We start from the raw sequence: 17,810 nt of genomic DNA on the forward strand, positions 1-17,810 counted from the left end.
AGTTTTTCTTCGTGGGTATCATTTTTGCTTTTCTGGCATTCCTTTCACACGAATTGCTTAACCCTTTCAGGATTTTTTTTTTTTTTTTTAGTACTGGGGATCGAACTCGGGTCCTTACGCTTGCAAGGCAGGCAGCGGAACCACTGAGCTAATCCCCCAGCCCTCTTTCAGGATTTCTTTCTAAAAAGAAAGTTTCTGGAAGAGATGCAGTCTGGAATCTGGCCCTGTGAAAAAAACAGGCCCATTAAAACATAAAACAAGGCAGTAGCTGGGTGTAGCAGTGCACTCCTATAATCCCAGCATTCTGAGAGGCTGAAGAGCCTAGCCTGGGCAATTTAGCAAGACCTTGTCTCAAAAGGGTGGGGGATGGCTCAGTGCGAAGAGCCTAGTTCCCAACTCCTAATGCCCAGTATAGAAAACAATAAAAATAAAAACAAAAAAAATTTAAAAATAAAACAAAATGAACAGCAGTTAGTGTAGTGGGTTATAGACCCATTTCAAATTTCAACTCTGTTCCTTTCAACTAAACACTACGTAGGGAATACTATTAGATGATCAGAAATATACTTGAAGCTTGAGATTGTCTTTTGACAAAGTTATTATCTTGAGATTTGTCTCATAGATGGTTTAGCTTCTTGTAGAGATTTTTCTTGATGAAATTCAAACTAGAAACCGAAGCCAGCAAGTTCAAGGCTAGTCAGGGATACATAGCAAGTTCAAAGCCAACCTGGACTACCTAATGAGACTGTCAAAAAAGCAAAAGCAAAGTAGAAACTATACCAAAATGAACTCAGAGTACATATTCATGATCACCAGTTCTCCCATCTGTGGATTGCTTTGCCTAAGACCCATGACCTTTATCACCCAGAGGATGCTAGGGGGACATTTGAGTTTGGACTCTGCAAATATATTCTTTTTTGGGGGGTGGGGGAGGTGCCAGGGATCGAACACAGGACCTTGTGCTTGTGAGGCAGGTGGCAGAACCCCTGAGCTAAATCCCCGACTACGTTCTTTTAGCTAATATTTGAGTTGTATGTGAGCCTCCTGTTGTTTCGTTAAGAGATGATAGCAATAGTGAAGGACGGTGTGACTATTGAGAATTTATTCTTTTTTCTCTCTTGGATAATGACCATACATACTTGATATTATTAAAATATCTTTATTTCCTCAGGATGGATCTTCTCCTGAACTCCCAAGTCTTGAGAGAAAAAATAAAAGAAGGAAAATTAAAGGAAAGAAAGGTAAGGTACAGAATGTTTTGGCAGAAAGTTGTTGTTCTTGTAGCACTTCAGACTTTTTACAGCTTGATGCAACACAGTTTGTGGTCATCAAAACACTGATTATCCACTTATTTATTAGACAGTATTGTCTTGCTAAAGAGTAGAGCAAAGTTTGGTTTCCTCTGACACCCAGGTACAGCGAGAAAGGGCATATATGGTGCCACATAGACCTGGAAGCTAAGGTTATATATCAGTATAATCCCAGAAAGTCTCACAGGGAAGACCCTGGGATGAAGATAAACAGTGGATTTAGTAAAAACATTACCTCTCTTGGTCATTGATAGCCATTTCTCTTGTTTTTTTTTTTTTGGGGGGGGCCTTCTGGTTGCTTTTCTGATGTGCATTAAGGAGAGACATTATGGTTGTTTCGTTTCCCCACTGATAGGTTTCAGTGACTTGCTGTCCTTGCAGGAAATGATGGGGAAGTCTTGAGTGAGTGGATCGGATAGATAAGGGAGTTTTAAGGACAACCTAGTTTCTGGCTGAGGCAACCAGTTAAATGGTGGTATCATTTATAGAGCTGGAAGACTCCATGATGGGAGCAGATTGAGGGTGGAGCAAGATTGAGTTCCCTTTTGGATCCTTTGACCAAGTGGACCTTTGAGACACTTAGAGGAGTATTCAATTAATGGCTGTATATGTGAACCTAGCGTTTAGGAGAGAGGTCTTAGCATACTGAGTTAGGGACAAATATGATGATAAACACATACATATAATAGAACATTTTAAACTAATGAAATGTGACATATCTTGATATTGTGAAGTACATTTTTGGTTGGTTATCTGTCAGTCTGTCTTTCTTTCGCATATAACTTTAAAATTCTAAGAAGCTCTGAAGTGCTTGTTTTTTTATATGCTAATGACTAACTGGCTAACTGGCCGGGATAGCTTGAAAATAAGGATGGTTATATGAAAGCCAAGGTAGAATCGAAGGGTTGGGACTCTCAGCCTCATCAGCCTCACTGCCTGACTTCCAGAGAGGAAAAGCTGAAGGTTAAATTGATCAATGGTGTCTAAAAATTTAATCACTGATGCCTGTGTAATGAAGTCTGCATAAAAACTCCACAAGACAGGGTTTGGAGACCATCAGATAGCTGGGCACATGGAGGTTCCTGGAGCATGGCGAATATGGAGAGGCCCAGAAGCCCCACACACCTTTCCATATGCCTTCTGATATGTGTTTCTTCATCTGTGTCCTTTGTAATAAACCAGGAAGTATAAATATTTCCTTGAGTTATGCCATCCACTCTAGCAGATTAACTGAACTTGAAGAGTTGTTGTGGGAACCCTAGTTTATACCTATCAGAAGCATAGGTAAAACAACTTGGGGTTTGCAGTTGCCCCTGAGTATGAGGTTAGTCTTGGGGACGGAGTTCTACATTTGTGGGCACTGATGCTGTCTTTAGGTAAATAGTATCAGAATGATTTGGAGGACACAGCTAGTGCCCACTGAACTAGACACTGAACTAGTCTAGTGAACTTGTGTCCACTGAGGAACTGATTACTTGCTTAATAATCTGCTTGATAAATCTGATGTCACAAGGATCTGTGTTGCAAATGTATAAGTAGGAAAAACTGAGTCTGTTTGGGTTTCTGCTGACACATTATTGAAGTTGTATTTTCTTTTTCTTTTTTCTTTTTTCTTTTTCTTTCTTTTTTTTTTTTTTTTGGTACCGGGGATTGAACTCGGGTCCTTGTGCTTGCAAGGCAGGCGGCAGAACCACTGAGCTAAATCCCCAGCCCTGAAGTTGTATTTTCTTTAGGGAACATTTAAAAAAAAACTATAAAACTACTAGAAAACGTAGGGAAATGTGTCAGAACATTGGAATAAACAAAGATTTTTGGATAAGACCTCAAAAGTAAGCCAGGTGTGGTGGCACACACCTGTAATCCCAGCACTTGGGAGGCTGAGGTGGGAGGATCCAGTCTGAGGCCAGCCTGGGGTACATAGTGAGTTAATGAGTTCAGGGCCAGACTGAACTACATAATGAGACCTTCTCTCTCAAAAAAAAAAGAGGGACTGGAGATTTAGCTCAGTGGTTCTGCTGCCTACACTTGCAAGTGCAAGGACCCAAGTTTTATCCCCGGTACCAAAAAGAAAAGGACAAGACCCCCTCCCAAGCAAAATTGGTAAATAGGATTGCATCAAACTAAAAAGCCTCTGCATATATCAAAGAAATAAATCAGTAGAGAACAAGACAATCTAACACATGGGGAAGATATTTGCAAATGATACATCTGATAAATGTTTAATGTCCAGAATATGTAAGGAACTAAAGAATATTTGTAACAAAAGCAAATAATCTGACTAAAGAAAATTATTTCAAGTTAGTTGACAGACTAGAAGAAAGTGGCTTGGTTTGTTTTGTGTTTTTGGTACCAGGGATTGAACTCAGGACCTCATGCTTGCCAGGAAAGCACTGTGCCACTGAGCTAAACACCCAGCCCTTGAATGTGGCTTGGAAGGAGAATGCAAATAGTGTGGACCTGAGACCAATCTGAACAAAAGCCCTGAGTTCAGTAGATGGCGGATAATGGAAGAGTGGGAGATGAAACTTAGAAGAGCTTATGTGCCTAGACAAAGTTCGCTTGCAGACAGTACACCTCCATCTTACCTCCTCTGTCTTTGGTTTCTAGCTTTAATGCCATCAGTCTTGAGCAGGTGTTTTATGAGATTTGTTGAGTTTCCATTGACTTATTGATAAAATAAAGGCTAATCTTAAATCATTGATGGACTTCTGCCTTCTGAGCAGTCCCATGATTATAGAGAAGCCTCTAGTATTAAAGCTTGGCCTTACGATCTGTCAGCAGAACGATCTCAGGTTGACCAGCTGCTGCATATCTCCTTAAGAGAGGAAGAACTAAGCAAATCCCTGCAGTGCATGGATAACAACCTTCTGCAAGCCCGGGCAGCCCTGCAGACGGCGTACGTCGAAGTTCAGAAGCTACTCGTGCTCAAGCAGCAGGTAATAGGATATGAATGGTCTGAGGACAACAAATCAAATCAGAGTTAGGTTTCAATAGGCTTAATCACACACTTTGTTTTTAGATAACTATGGAGATGAGTGCACTGAGGACCCATCGGATACAGATTCTGCAGGGATTGCAAGGTATCTACTGCATGTGTGATGATCCCCCGCACCCCGTAGCTTACTGCTCTTTGTTGTTTATAGAGGAGGAGGAAGAGTAGTTATGAAAAGGTCTTATAATTTAGCTCGACTCCCTGGCTTCCTCCTTCTGTAGAAAGGGCTCTTTAGTATAACTTTTGTAAGACTATAACTTTAAGTCAGTTACTTAAAATTTGAAAAATTGAAATGTCGATGCTGGTTCTGTGTCCTTGGTAGTCGTTGTATTTTGAAGAAATATGATAGTGTATACTAATATATTTATTAATTTAAAATTTTTATCTAGGCCTGGGGATTTAGCTCAGTGGTTCTGCCACCTGCCTTGCAAGCACACGATTCCAAGTTCGATCCCCGTACCAAAAAAAAATTCTTATCTAATCTTTAAAATGCAAATTGGCTCAGAAAAGTGACTTCACAAGTACCATTTTTGCATTTGTGTATATGTGTTTCCCATTCTAGAAACCTATGAACCTTCTGAGCACCCAGACCAGCCTCCCTATAACTTCATCCGAGAACAGAGGAGCAGCAGATCTCAGACATCCGCTGATGCCACACTACTGCCTGCTCCTTTTTTCCCAGCTTTTCTGGGACCACCTCCTTCACATGGGTGTCTGTCACCCACTGGAGCCCCTCTGCAAGTAACCACGTCGGCTGCACTCCAGGCCCATGGCAGTACCCCTGCCCCAGACTCATCGGTGCAGATTAAACAAGAGCCCATGTCTCCCGAGCAACATGAGAGTGTGGATATCATGTCACAGGGCTCTGCTTGCGGTGCACCCAAGGACTTACTGCAAGCTAGTAGTACGTAAGCCTTCCTTGGGTTAAGGGTGTCTCTGTAATGGAACCAAGACAGTTGTGCACCAGCGTGTACAGCCACACTTGCCCATTAAAACTAAAGTCATTGCAATTAATTTTTCATTGAAATGCCCTTCATAAGGGAGGGTTATTTATTTATTTTTCTTGGTTTTCTTGAGGCAGTTGTCTTGTTTTGTTGTTGTTGTTGTTTTTGTTTTTGGCACTGGGGATTGAACTCGGGTCTTTGCACTTGCAAGGCAGGCAGTGGAACCACTGAGCTAAATCCCCGGCCCGAGACAGGGTTTTGTTATGCAGTTCAGGCTGGCCTTGAATTCACTAGCTCAAGCTGGCCTCAAACTTGTGGTGATTCTCCTACCTCAGCCTCCCAAGTGTTGGGATTACAGGTGTGCACCACCATGCCTGGCTTGGTGGATTATTTTAAAATATTTCAGAGAATGTAATTCTAATGTCAGTAACTTTGCTCCAAGGTTTTTTTTGTTTTGTTTTTTTTATCCAAGGTTTTCTAAGGTTATTGAGTTGACTTTGCATTACTACTTTAAAAGCTCCACTTATTAAAGTGGGTGTGGACTAAAAAGTTCTTTGTGATAGGCTAAAGTTATTTGGCAGTTTCCTAGCTAAGATATGTTCTCTGAATTTCTCAGAATTTAACTTTTTTTTTTCTTTTAATCCCAAATACAAGCAGAACTGATACAAGCCTGAGAGGTAGGTGGCCATGATAAAGAAGGGCACAGGGTTCTGGGATTTGAAGTCATCTAACAATAATTTAGGTAGTTTTGGGATGTAGTCAGGGTGGGTTTGTTTTTTTTTGTTTTGTTTTTTTTTAACTTTTCATAAAATAAGGGGCTGGGGATTTAGCTCAGTGGTTCTGCTGCCTACCAAGCAAGCACAAGGACCCGAGTTTAATCTCCTTGATACCAAAAAAAAGATAAGGAAAAAAAAAAAATAACACCAGATTAGCATTTCAGAATGACCTTTTTTTTTTTTTTTTTTTGTTTTGGGGGATTGACCTCGGGTGTTTGTGCTTGCAAGGAGAGCCACTGAACCACTGAGCTAAATCCCGGCCTGAGAATGACTTCTTAATTTCTCTCTCTCTCTCTTTTTTTTTTTGTTTTTGTTTTTGAGACAGGGTCTCACTATGTAGTTGAGACTGACCTGGAACTCACTATGTAGCCCAGGCTTGTCTCGAACTAATAACTTCTTAACTATTTAAAATACTATTAAAGGGTTGGGGATTTAGCTCAGTGGCACCACGCCTGCTTTGCAAGCTCAAGGTCCTGAGTTCAATCCCTAATCCCCAGTACCTCCAAAAAAAATACTGTTAGAAGTTTTTGTGATGGTATGGTGATATGGTGGTCTATTAGCTGGGTGTGGTACTGCATGCCTGTAATCCCAGCATTCTGGGAGGCTAAGTTAAGAGGATTGCAAGTTTGAGCCCAACCTGGGCAATTTAATGACTAATAAGACCCCATCCAAAATAAAAAATTAAAAAAGGACTGGAGATATAGCTTCGTATAAAGGCCCTGGGTTCAATTCATAGTATACACACACACTATAATGAAAGTTCAGTCACAGAAGCAAACAGGCATATGATTTCTTGAGTGGAAACAAAAAAATGTGAGTAATTAGTTTTTGCTACTAGTACTTTGTGGTATACTAATTAACATCGATATCAAAAACTTTTTTTTTTCTTTGCAGTACTGGTGATCAATAACAGGAGTGCTCTGCCACTGAGCTACATCCTCAGTCCCTTTTACAATTTTATTCTGAGACAGGGTCTCATTAAGAAAGCTCAGGCTGGGGCTTGAATTTGCAATCCTTCTGCCTCAGCCTCTCAGAACACTGGGATTACAGGCGTACACCAGCACCAAAGCAGTTTGTGTAGGGAATAAGGCATGCCTATTGTTTTGAGATTAATGCAGTAACAGGAATGAATGTGTGTAGTTATGGGAAACTGAAGAATGAGTTAACAGCCAGGTGTAGCAGTCATGGTTTTGTGGACATAATTATTGAAACCTTTGGTAGAGTTTCAGTCAATGATATTTGTAGTTTGTGACTATAAACAGCAAACAAACAAAAAAAGATAAAATAAGATATGTGAGCCAGGGATTTAGCTCAGTGGTTCCACCACCTGCCTGGTAAGCGCAAGGACCTGAGTTTGATCCCCGGCAACCCCCCGCCAAAAAAGATATGTGAAATAAGCTATACATGGTGGTATATAACTATAATCCCAGCACTCTAGGAGGCTGAGGCAGAAGGACCACAAGTTTGAGCTCCAGCTTGGCCAATTTAGTGACTTGGTGATCTCCTGTCTCTAAAGAAAAAAAACATTAAAAAGGCTGGGGACCAGGCATTGTGGTTTACATCTGTAATCCCAGCACTTTGGAGGTTGAGGCAGGAACATCTGAGCAAGTTTCAGGCCAGCCTGAAGTACATAACGAGACCCTGTTCTAAAAAAACCAAAACATGGGCCAGGGATTTAGCTCAGTGGTACCACACATTGCAAACACAAGGTTCTGAGTTTGTTCCCTGTACCAAAAAAAAAAAAAAAAAAAAAAAATAAGAAAAAAAAAAAAAAAAGTTGAGCAAAAAAAAAAAAGGACCAGGGATGTATTGAAGTCCTTGCATTCAGTGCCCATCACTGGAGGAAGGAAGGAAGGAAGGAAGGAAGGAAGGAAGGAAGGAATGAATGAATGAATGAATTTTAAAAAGATGCAATTTTTTGTTGTTGTTGTTGTTGTTCTCAATTCAGGAGAGATCAGTGGCAGTCATCTAATTAATTCAGGCCTCATGGCAATAGAAAGTTGCCAGGAGCCTAACCAAGATCTGAAGTTTTCTGTGGAGCAAGGAAATAGAAGCAGAGAAAACTCTCCCTCTTCCCGATCACCTGATCTTCCCAGCATAAATAAAGAAGGGGAAGAACCAGCCCAAGGCAACAGTGGGTCTGAAGCCTGTAGCAGTTCTTTTCTAAGATTATCTTTCACTTCAGAAACTCCTCTGGAGAAGGAACCTCCCTCTCCTGTTGATGAGCCTGGGCTACAGGCAGAATCTACTCCGATATCCCCTGAAACTAGGGGAAACAAGAAAAAGAAGAAACTTCGTAAGAAAAAAACACTACGGGCTGCCCTTGTTCCTGAGAATAGTGACACTGAGCAGGATGTATTTACTGCTAAACCTGTAAGGAAAGTAAAAATAGGCAAGTTACCTAAAGGAGGAAAAGTGTCCACTTCCACCTGGGAAGACAGCAGAACTAGCCGGGAACAGGAGAGTGTCCGAGACGAGCCTGAGAGCGATTCATCTTTGGAAGTCCTAGAAGTTCCTCATCCTCAGTTAGAAGTTGTAGCCATTGATTCTTCTGAATCTGGAGAAGAGAAACCAGATAGCCCCTCTAAAAAAGATATTTGGGGCTCTGCAGAACAAAATCCAGTAGAAACTTCTCGTTCTGGTTGTGATGAAGTTAGCTCTACCAGTGAGATTGTCACTCCCAGCAAGGATGGCATCCCTGTAAGGTAAGATGCTGTATTGGGCCAATCAGAGCAACTTTTATTAGTCCTTTTTTTTTTTTTTTTAATAGGACTTTTAGTCGTGAGTCAAAGTTTATCTGAAAACAAGTTCTAGAAGAATCAAATCTTGGCAGTGGAGATTTTCCTAGTTTTTCTTCTGTCTTTGTTGTAAATATTCATTGCTTTTATTTCCATATATAGAAATTTCAGATCTATCATTACTGCTTTGCCCATTTTTTAGAAACATCCCTTGAATTAGAAAGTTTTTAGTTTTGCTACCTGTCCTGTTCTCAGACTCTAAGAAGACTTTTGCTGTTATTTTGTAGTGTGGCAGAAACTCAGACTGTGATCTGCGCCCTAAAAAGCTCAAAGAACTCTTCAGGTATTTGTTGTCTGTTTTATTTAAATTAACCCACAAAAAAGAGGTTTGTAAATTTAGAGCCCATGAATCAGTGTTGAGTATGTTTACAGAATAGGAGAATGGGGAGGGATTGCTCCAAGTATGTTGTCTGGATCAGCCCTAGATCTTCAGTTCCGACCTCCTCAAGTTTTTTCTGCCAGTCTCAGCTGTCTGGCTCCTTTACCTGTTTATCTGGTTAGTGTTAACATTTCACTGACTCCAGAGGTTTTTGCTTAAAGACTAATACCTTTCTCAGAGAAATAGCAGTTTGAAAGTAGGTGAGGCAGTGTGGACAGAGATTAGGTACCTTCCAGGTATCACTCAAACTCATTCTAGAAGATCTTTTTCCTAAGTGAAACGTCTTCTCTTTATTGTAGACTTCATAGTGAAGCTTTTTAATGAAGACTGATATTCTGCTAGTAGAACTAGGCTTTACAGAGAGTTTTTCTTATTAAGTTTAATTCAGGGATCACTATATGATATGATGGTTTTGAGTTTTGAGTATCTTTTTGGGTGCAGCTGATGTATCTCTGATACTTCTTGTTTTCTAGAAATATCTTCAGAGCCAGGAGATGATGATGAGCCCACAGAAGGAAGCTTTGAAGGGCACCAAGCTGCAGTGAATGCAATTCAGATATTTGGAAACTTACTATATACCTGTTCGGGAGATAAAACTGTCCGAGTGTATAACCTGGTGGTAAGTATGCATAATATTTTCAATGTTTTTGGTTGTAGATTTTAGAAAACTCTCACTCATACTCTTTTAAATGATAAAGGAATTTCTAAGGACCTTAGGGTGATTTTAGATGCAGTTGATCCAGCACACTAGCAGTTGTTTAGTTTCTTTCTTTCTCTCAGCTCTGTTTTCTGTGTTCACATCTTTTCCCAAAAGGTAGTTCTCCTGTCAGGTGCTTCTGAGATTTCTTTTTCCCTCTTGCCAGAAAAGGTCCTTCGATTTTCTCCTTGAGCAGTCACCTTGGGCAGAGGGGATGGAATTACCCCAATAGGTTTTAGGCCAATGAAGTCCCAACCACATGCCAGAGGAATGAATACTGGGGAAGTATTAGAGGGAACATTTTTCCCCTCACACTTGATAGATTACAGAACCCAAGTTCTTAAGGAGACAATCACTTTTCCACTACCTCACACTTCCCATTATCTGATGATCACATTACTCAAACCAGTGAACTTTTTTGTTTTTTGTTTTTTGTTTTTTTTGGTACTGGGGATCAAACTCAGGACCTTGTGCTTGCAGGGCAAGCGGCAGCACCACTGAGCTAAATCCCCAGCCCACAAATGAACTTTAAAATTTTGAATTTGATACATATCAAAATGCTAGTTGTGAACAACGATAGCCAAGAAACTTAAAAATCACTCTTTTCTGGAAGACACTATAAAAGTATGTAAATTACTGAAATCAGTGAAAACTACAAAGTTAGGTGATGGACCAGGAGATGTGTTTGCTGTCTTTCAGACTAGTGGTAAGTATCAGGAGTGACTGAAGAAGCAATGATAGAAGGGAGTGTTACGTTTAAGATCCAGGGAGTTGGGTCTAACTCTAAATTGCAAGGGGTGTGTGCACGCACAGGTGAATTCTAAGCTCTTGTTATGTGCACAGAAGTAACAATTGGGGTATTTCCTCACACAGCCACTCCTGGATGGCTAGGGCTCATGGCAGCATTGGACAGTTTTTAATACTGTGGAACATTCTTTTAAACTAAGGATCAAGTAACTGCTTTTCTGTGTAATTAGCTACAGTTTAGGTTTGCAGGATCCTCTGTCTGTATATTAGAAAACCTTGCCCAAGGCATTAGAATTCTGAGCTAGGTGTGGTGGCAAATATGTAATCCTAGCACTCTGGGAGGCTGAGGCAGGAGGATGGCAAGTTTCAGCCTAGCCTGAGCAACTTAGTGACTTAATGAGACCCTATCTCAAAATAAAAAAAATAAAAAAAAGACTGGGGGAAGTGGCTCAATGTGAACACTCTGGGTTCAAGCCTAGTACAATTGAAAAATCTGACCTGTTATAGAGAATCACTATTTTTTAGTAAAGCTCAGCTGACATATAGAGGTACCTCATTACATGGGACTTTTTGCTGGTCATTCAGTGAACAGTTATTTATTTCTTTGACACCTTAGGCATTGAAAACACAGCAGTGAACTAAAAAATTTTGCATTATTTTGTTGAGTTGAAGAAATACACTAATCCTTCTGTATCTTTCAAGTAATAATCTGATCTGTGCTTGACTTTAGAGTCGGAAATGTATTGGTGTCTTCGAGGGCCATACTTCCAAAGTGAACTGTCTCCTGGTCACTCAGACCTCTGAGAGGAGTGCTGCGCTCTACACAGGTTCCAGTGATCACACCATTCGCTGCTACAATATTAAGGTGGGTGGGTTCCTAGTAGGCTGAAGTGTAAGATGGAGACACTGCCATAAATGCTCCATTCTACCCACTTGACTCTCTTGTTTTGATTCTGCATACTGATAAACCTTAGTCCTGTTACCTTAGATAGAAACCACATTTTCTGTCTCTCTCCACCAGTGTGTATTTATTTTCTACTATTAATAGTATACTTTCCATGGTCTTTCCCCATTAATTTAAATTTTTACATCACATGCTCATGTGCCAAAATTAATCCTAAGTAGAATAAAGAATAAAATGTTTATATATTTTTTAATCTGCAGAGTTAGAGGTGGCTATCTAAGAGTTTTTAAAACCTAAATACATTAAAAGAAATGAGAGAAAATTGCATTAAACAATTAAATGCAATATATGCTAGAATAGCTCAGTGGTCGAGCATTTGCCAAGCATGCTTAAGGGCCCAGGTATGTCCACCTTGTAGTCCACAGGCTGTTTGACCTCTGTTTCTAAAATTTGGTGGTATGTGCTCGCTTTGGCTGCACATATACTAAAATTTGTGGTAACACATTTTTTAAAGGTTTTTTTTTAAAAGCTTAGATATTAACTATATCATGTATTTCATATGCAACCCAAGACAATTCCTCTTTGCTCATTGCGGCCCAGGCAAGCCAAAAGGTTAGATATGTGTGCTTGAGGCCTTGAGTTTGATTCCCCAGTACCACCAAAAAGAGAGAGAAAGAGAAAGAAACAAAGGAAAAAACAGTTGATACATCCAATTGGTAAGAGGATAAATAAAATGTGTTTTGTAAAAATAAATATGATATATAAGCAGTAGAATAATGCTGGCAAAAAAAAAAGTAAAAATTAATGCCCATAGCAGTGTGATGGATCTCAAAAGCTTCATGCTAGATGAAAGAAGCCGTAAAAGACTATAGACTGTGTGTTCTCTTTATATGAGATCCTAAAAGAGGTACAACTTTTGTGGTCACTTGTGGGTATGGTAAAGATCCACTGAAAGATGGATGGTGTACAGTAATATTTTGGAGTGTTGAGATGTTCTACAAGTTAATTGTGGAAATGTTTTCACAGGTTTTATACTTAACCAGAGCTTAACGAAATGTTTATTATTGCTTCATTTATTTTCTGGTACTGGGGATTGAACTCAGGACCTTGCACTTGTGAGGCAGGCATGGCGCCACTGAGCTAAATCCCCAGTCCCAACATGTGTATTTAATATGGACAGATTTTTGTCATACGGAAACTGCAAGTTCATTGTAAAATATAGTGAATGTGGTTTTTAAAAATGTATTACAGTGAAAGACACATTACTGTTAATCTTCCTCCAAAACATTCCCCTTCTTTTTTTTTCTTTTTTTACCAGTAGCAAAATTTTACTAAAGGTGCAAAAAGAAACAGACAGTGAGTTTGGGTCAAGTGCAAAAATAGGAAAAGAAGTTACACCCCACAGTGTGAGGGTGGGCCGTGTGCAAGAGAGAACGCAGTGGCCTCCTCGCCCTTTGACCACACTTACCCATACGTCAGTCTTCTGCTTTCTGAAGCAAGTCTGGAGGTCCTTTTGTGTGTCTTTAGCTGCTCTGTTGTGGCTGCCTTGATGTCCTGAATCAATTCATGACCTTTCACTCTGACTCAGGGGAAGAGCCAGAAGTCACACAGAGCCAAATCGGTGCCAGATTCAGTGCATAAGATAGATAAGGGCAGACACACCAAGATGTTTTTATGAGGCTGCCTTCCCATTGAATGTCATCAGCATCTACCATATTTATTTATTTTTTTAGGTACCGGGAATCCGACTCAGGGTCTTGCACTTGTGAGGCAGGCATAGTGCCATTGAGTTAAATCCCCAGCCCAAATCCTCCATATTTTTTATCACATTTTGTAAAACATGAGATAGCTTTTAAAATGGCAAGACTCGTGGGATAAGTGTGTTCAAAGTGGGTGGGTGGGGTTGAGCAGAAATTAATACAATGTCTTACTGTAATGAGTTTTTAAAATTTACACATTCACTGTATATTTTGATCACACCTCATACTTCATTAAGGTGGTTAAAAAAAAGGTAAGCATATTTTGGCAAGAAGCAATCTTATATAGAAAAAGGAAAATAGCTCTAATGCATGTTGTAAAAAGTTTAAATCACAGTAGGTAAGTAAGCAAAGACAGAAACAGCTTCTTCAATGAAATACAAATAACTCAATACAATCATGCCAGTACAAATTATAACAAAAATGCAATACCATTTTGACTGATAAAATTAGAAAAAAACTAGATTTTTCAGTTGTTTATTATATTGACATTGAACCAAGGGTTTTCTTTTCTTTTTCGAGACAGAGGGTCTCCTTAAGTTGTCCAGTCTGTACTCGAACTTGTGATCCTCTTGGCTCAGCCTCCCGAGTGCTGGGATTGCAGGCGTGCGCCACCACACCCAGCTCAGTCAGTATCCATGAAGGTTTTAATATACATAGTGTTTGGTGTAGGACACCTGTACAGGATTTCGCATGTTAACTAGAGGGAACGTGAATCTTAATAATTTTGTCATATTCATAGCGTCTGGCTGTATTTTATATTTGTAATTTTATGAGGGAAAGCTGAATAATTTAAGAAACTGACTCTTAGGTTGAGAAGAGATTAAAGGATTTTGACAGCTGACAGTCTCTTCATTCTATATACAACTCTTGCTCATTTTTAGCCATCTTGATTTTAACACCTGCTTAAAAGCTTTACCGGGGCCTTTAGTCACTTAGTTCCATTAAAAATATTTCTTTTTCCAGGGCTGGGGATGAACCCAGGCCTCATGTGTGCTAGGCCAAGCACTCTATATCACTGAACGAGCCCTCAACAACAGTTCTTCATTACTGTGTAAAAGGCCAGACTCTCGGTTTTAGATTAATTTGTTATCTTATTTATTTCTGGGAAATTAATGAAAATAATTTCTTAAAGGTCATAATAAACAGTGCTCCTTAACTTTTTGTTTACTTGCAGTGCTAGGATTAAACCCAGAGCTTGTGCATGCTAGACAAGCACTCTTATCACTGAGCTAGCTATTTGCCAGCCCCTTAGGGAAATTTTTAAAAATAGATTGAGCCAAGAATGGTGGTATATGCCTATAATCCCAGCATTCTGGGAGACTAAGACAGGAGAATCGCAAATTCAAGCTCAGCCTGGACAGTTTAACATTTAAGAGGCTGTCTCAAAAAGGGCTGCGAATGTAGCACAGTGTGCTGAATGAACGACCAAATGACTGATGGACTGAATGCTTCAGTGACTGATTCAGGAAAGCACCCAAACGCTGAATGAGTGAACGTTACAATGACCGAATGAAGATTGAATGAATGATTCAGCCAACCACTATCTCAGTGACTGATGATGAATGATTGCCAGATAGTGACTGATTCACTGAATAACCAGAACTCAGTGATGACTCCAACAAATGAATGACTGGTCTAATGAACAGCCAAATAACTGATAGAATGAATAATGAGTGCCAAAACAGCCAGCTAACTACATGTTCAAATGACCTAGTAACAATGACTTAACCAATAACAATGACTAGCTGGGTGTGGTGGTGCATGCTTGTAATCCCAACACTCGGGAGGCTGAGGCAGGGGGATCTCTGTGAGACCAGCCTGGGCTACCTAGTGAGTTCCTGGTCATTCTCAACTACATAGTGAGACCCTGTCTCAAAAAAACCAAAAAAACCAAAAAAAAAAAAAAAAAAAGACAAAAAAAACCCAAACAAACAAACAATGACTAACCAAATGACTTAGACTTAGTAAATGGCTGGCTGACTCTTTGAACAAGTTAATAAATGCTTGGCCAAAGTGAATGCTTGAAGAGCTGAATGGATGATGTCACACCTCAGAACTCACAAAGGAGGATGAGTGGATGAATAATGATCTAATGATGACTCCATGACTGCCAAAGACTTGGCCGTGGAGTGAACGAGTGACAGATGCTAATGAATGACCTAATAAATTACTGATTAGGTCAGTATGTGGCTTAGTGAGTAGCTGTTTGACTCTGTAAGACTGACCACATGACTGATGGTGAATAATGATGAGTCGTGAACGGGAGTGAATGAGCACATGACCACGAGTGACAGAATTGGTCTACATGAGTGAATGACTGCAGGAATAAGTGGCCGAGTGGAATCCACGACTAAATCACTGGCCAGCTGATGAATGGATGCCCAGTATGGTGGGGTATCCCTGTAATCCCATCACTTGGGAGACTAGGACAGGAGGATCGCACATTTGAGGCCAACCTGAATTACAACGAGACCTTGTCTCAATACAGAACAAAAAAATTGAAGTCCAGATTCCTAAGCTTGCTGAATTGGAGCTTGAGATTTTCTGTATTTAAAAGCTCCCTGAAGCCAGGCATAGTGGTGTATGCTTATAATCCCAGTACTTTGAGGGGCTGAGGCACAAGGATCCCAAATTTGAGCCCAGCCTGGGCAATAGTAAGACCCTGGGGATGTAACTCAGCATGAAGGCCCTGGTTTCATTCCCCAGTACTGGGGGGGGGGAGCTTCCTCAGTAACTGCGGTTCAGTTAACCTGATACCAGGTTGAAGGAGGTATTTAGGAATTAATAAACTAGAGAATCAGTTGCAGGAAACCACCTTTGATTGATGCATGTGTCAAATAAATACCCATAATCCCCATTTTCCTTTTCAGATTTCAAATACTTCCTTATCCTTTATTTTTGTCCACTTCGGATAGTGCCTTTGAAGAATGTCTACATTCTGAATTAGAAACATAGGTATCGTTATTAGAACTTACATTTTCTTCATTATTAGCCGAGGTCTCTGGCCTCCTGTTTCAAAGAGGAAAAAGATCTGAGATCGTATCATCCTCTACAAAACAGAGGATGCCATGTTTTCTTCCCTGTCAGAGTCATCTCAAATTCTGCTCTTGGGAGAATTATTTTAGTTATTCCTTTGCCGTTACTCTCTGCTCACTAGATGTTGTGTCCTGTGGTTGGTTGTTTTATTTTTTTATTTATTTATTTATATGTATTTGGTACTGGGGATCGAACTCGGGTCCTTGCACTTCCGAGGCAGGCGGTAAATCCCCAGCTGTTGTGTCCTTTTGTTAGACCCAGATGTGCATAGAGCAGTTAAAGCTGGAAGACCGGGTTCTCTGCCTCCACAGTCGATGGCGAATCCTGTATGTAGGACTGGCAAATGGCACTGTGGTCACCTTCAACACCAAGGTCAGTGTTTGGGGGAGAGACGGCGGGTTCCCTTGCCATTTGGAAATGAGAAAGGGTGGGGACAGTCAGGTGTTTCTGTATCCTTGTGTGAGGAAACAGTAGAAACTTCATCTTCAGGGCTGGGGATTTGGCTCAGTGGTTCAGCCTCCACCGCCTGCCTCGAAAGTCCCAGTACCAAGATAAAAGAAGAAGCTTCATCTTCTGGTCCTCCATCCTGTCTGCTTAGACTCAAATGGCCGGAACCAAAATGTAACTCCACTAAATTAAGTGAAGCCTGAAGATTTGGGGTCAAATAATGAGTCACAGGTTAAACCAGTCTGTTTCATTTTAAGAATGGCACCATGAAAAAGAACCTGGATTCCTTTGCAAGTGGCTTCAGTGTGGTTTGAAAGTGATGGAGTTTATGCAGTGGCTTGTTCTGCCAGGTGGGTCGAGCTTGCCCTGACTCCTACGTGGTGGCCATACCTTCTTAACCAAAGATGACTCTCTTGTGTGCTCAGCCCCAGGGTAAGGTTAGGAGGTTCTTGATGCTTTTGTATGTTTTGCTGAGATAGTTGGACTTCCTCTTGATATGTTAACCAGAGGGAATGTATGTATTACATGTATTTGTATTTTAGGAAAAGTTGCTATGGAGATGTGAAATTTGGAGAGATTAGTGTCAGTGGAAGCTGGGAGATCATTCAGGAAGCTTTGTAATGAAAGCTGATATGAAAGGTTGCACTAGGACAAAAAGAAGGAAGTAGATGAAGATGTAATCTGAGGTGGAGTTAGCCAACAACATCTCTGGTCATCTTCTAACAGTGTTGTAGAATGTTTTCTGTTACAGTGTCATCACTTATATATTACATTTAGCTAGAACTGCGTTAGAGATGCAATAAAATATATCACATTTCTGCTGTTATGTTTGTCCTTGGTACTGGGGATCGACCTCGGGACCTTGTGTTTATGAGGCAGGCGGCAGAACCACTGAGCTAAATCCCGGCCTCACATTTTTTCTTTTATGAAAAAGTCAAGTTTAAAGAATCTAGCACAGCTGGGCATGGTGACGCACACCTGTAATCTCAGCACTTGTCAGGCAGAGGCAGAAGGATCACT

General features: G+C 40.4%; 1 protein-coding gene across 1 annotated transcript in view; it reads left to right on the forward strand.

Annotated features, from left to right (window-relative positions):
• Positions 1–17,810, forward strand: part of Znf106 (zinc finger protein 106) — a 72,456-nt gene that overhangs the window by 43,809 nt on the left and 10,837 nt on the right. Inside the window, exons 7-15 of the mRNA XM_010624782.3 lie at positions 1,172–1,241; positions 4,092–4,246; positions 4,330–4,390; positions 4,865–5,206; positions 7,971–8,727; positions 9,048–9,103; positions 9,673–9,818; positions 11,374–11,508; positions 16,599–16,715. Of these exons, the coding sequence (XP_010623084.1) occupies positions 1,172–1,241; positions 4,092–4,246; positions 4,330–4,390; positions 4,865–5,206; positions 7,971–8,727; positions 9,048–9,103; positions 9,673–9,818; positions 11,374–11,508; positions 16,599–16,715 (1,839 nt within the window). The remainder of the gene's footprint in view (positions 1–1,171; positions 1,242–4,091; positions 4,247–4,329; positions 4,391–4,864; positions 5,207–7,970; positions 8,728–9,047; positions 9,104–9,672; positions 9,819–11,373; positions 11,509–16,598; positions 16,716–17,810) is intronic.

This window comes from Fukomys damarensis, unplaced genomic scaffold (assembly GCF_012274545.1).
Source record: "Fukomys damarensis isolate Sample0158 unplaced genomic scaffold, DMR_v1.0_HiC HiC_scaffold_17, whole genome shotgun sequence".
Classification (NCBI taxonomy): Eukaryota; Metazoa; Chordata; class Mammalia; order Rodentia; family Bathyergidae; genus Fukomys; species Fukomys damarensis.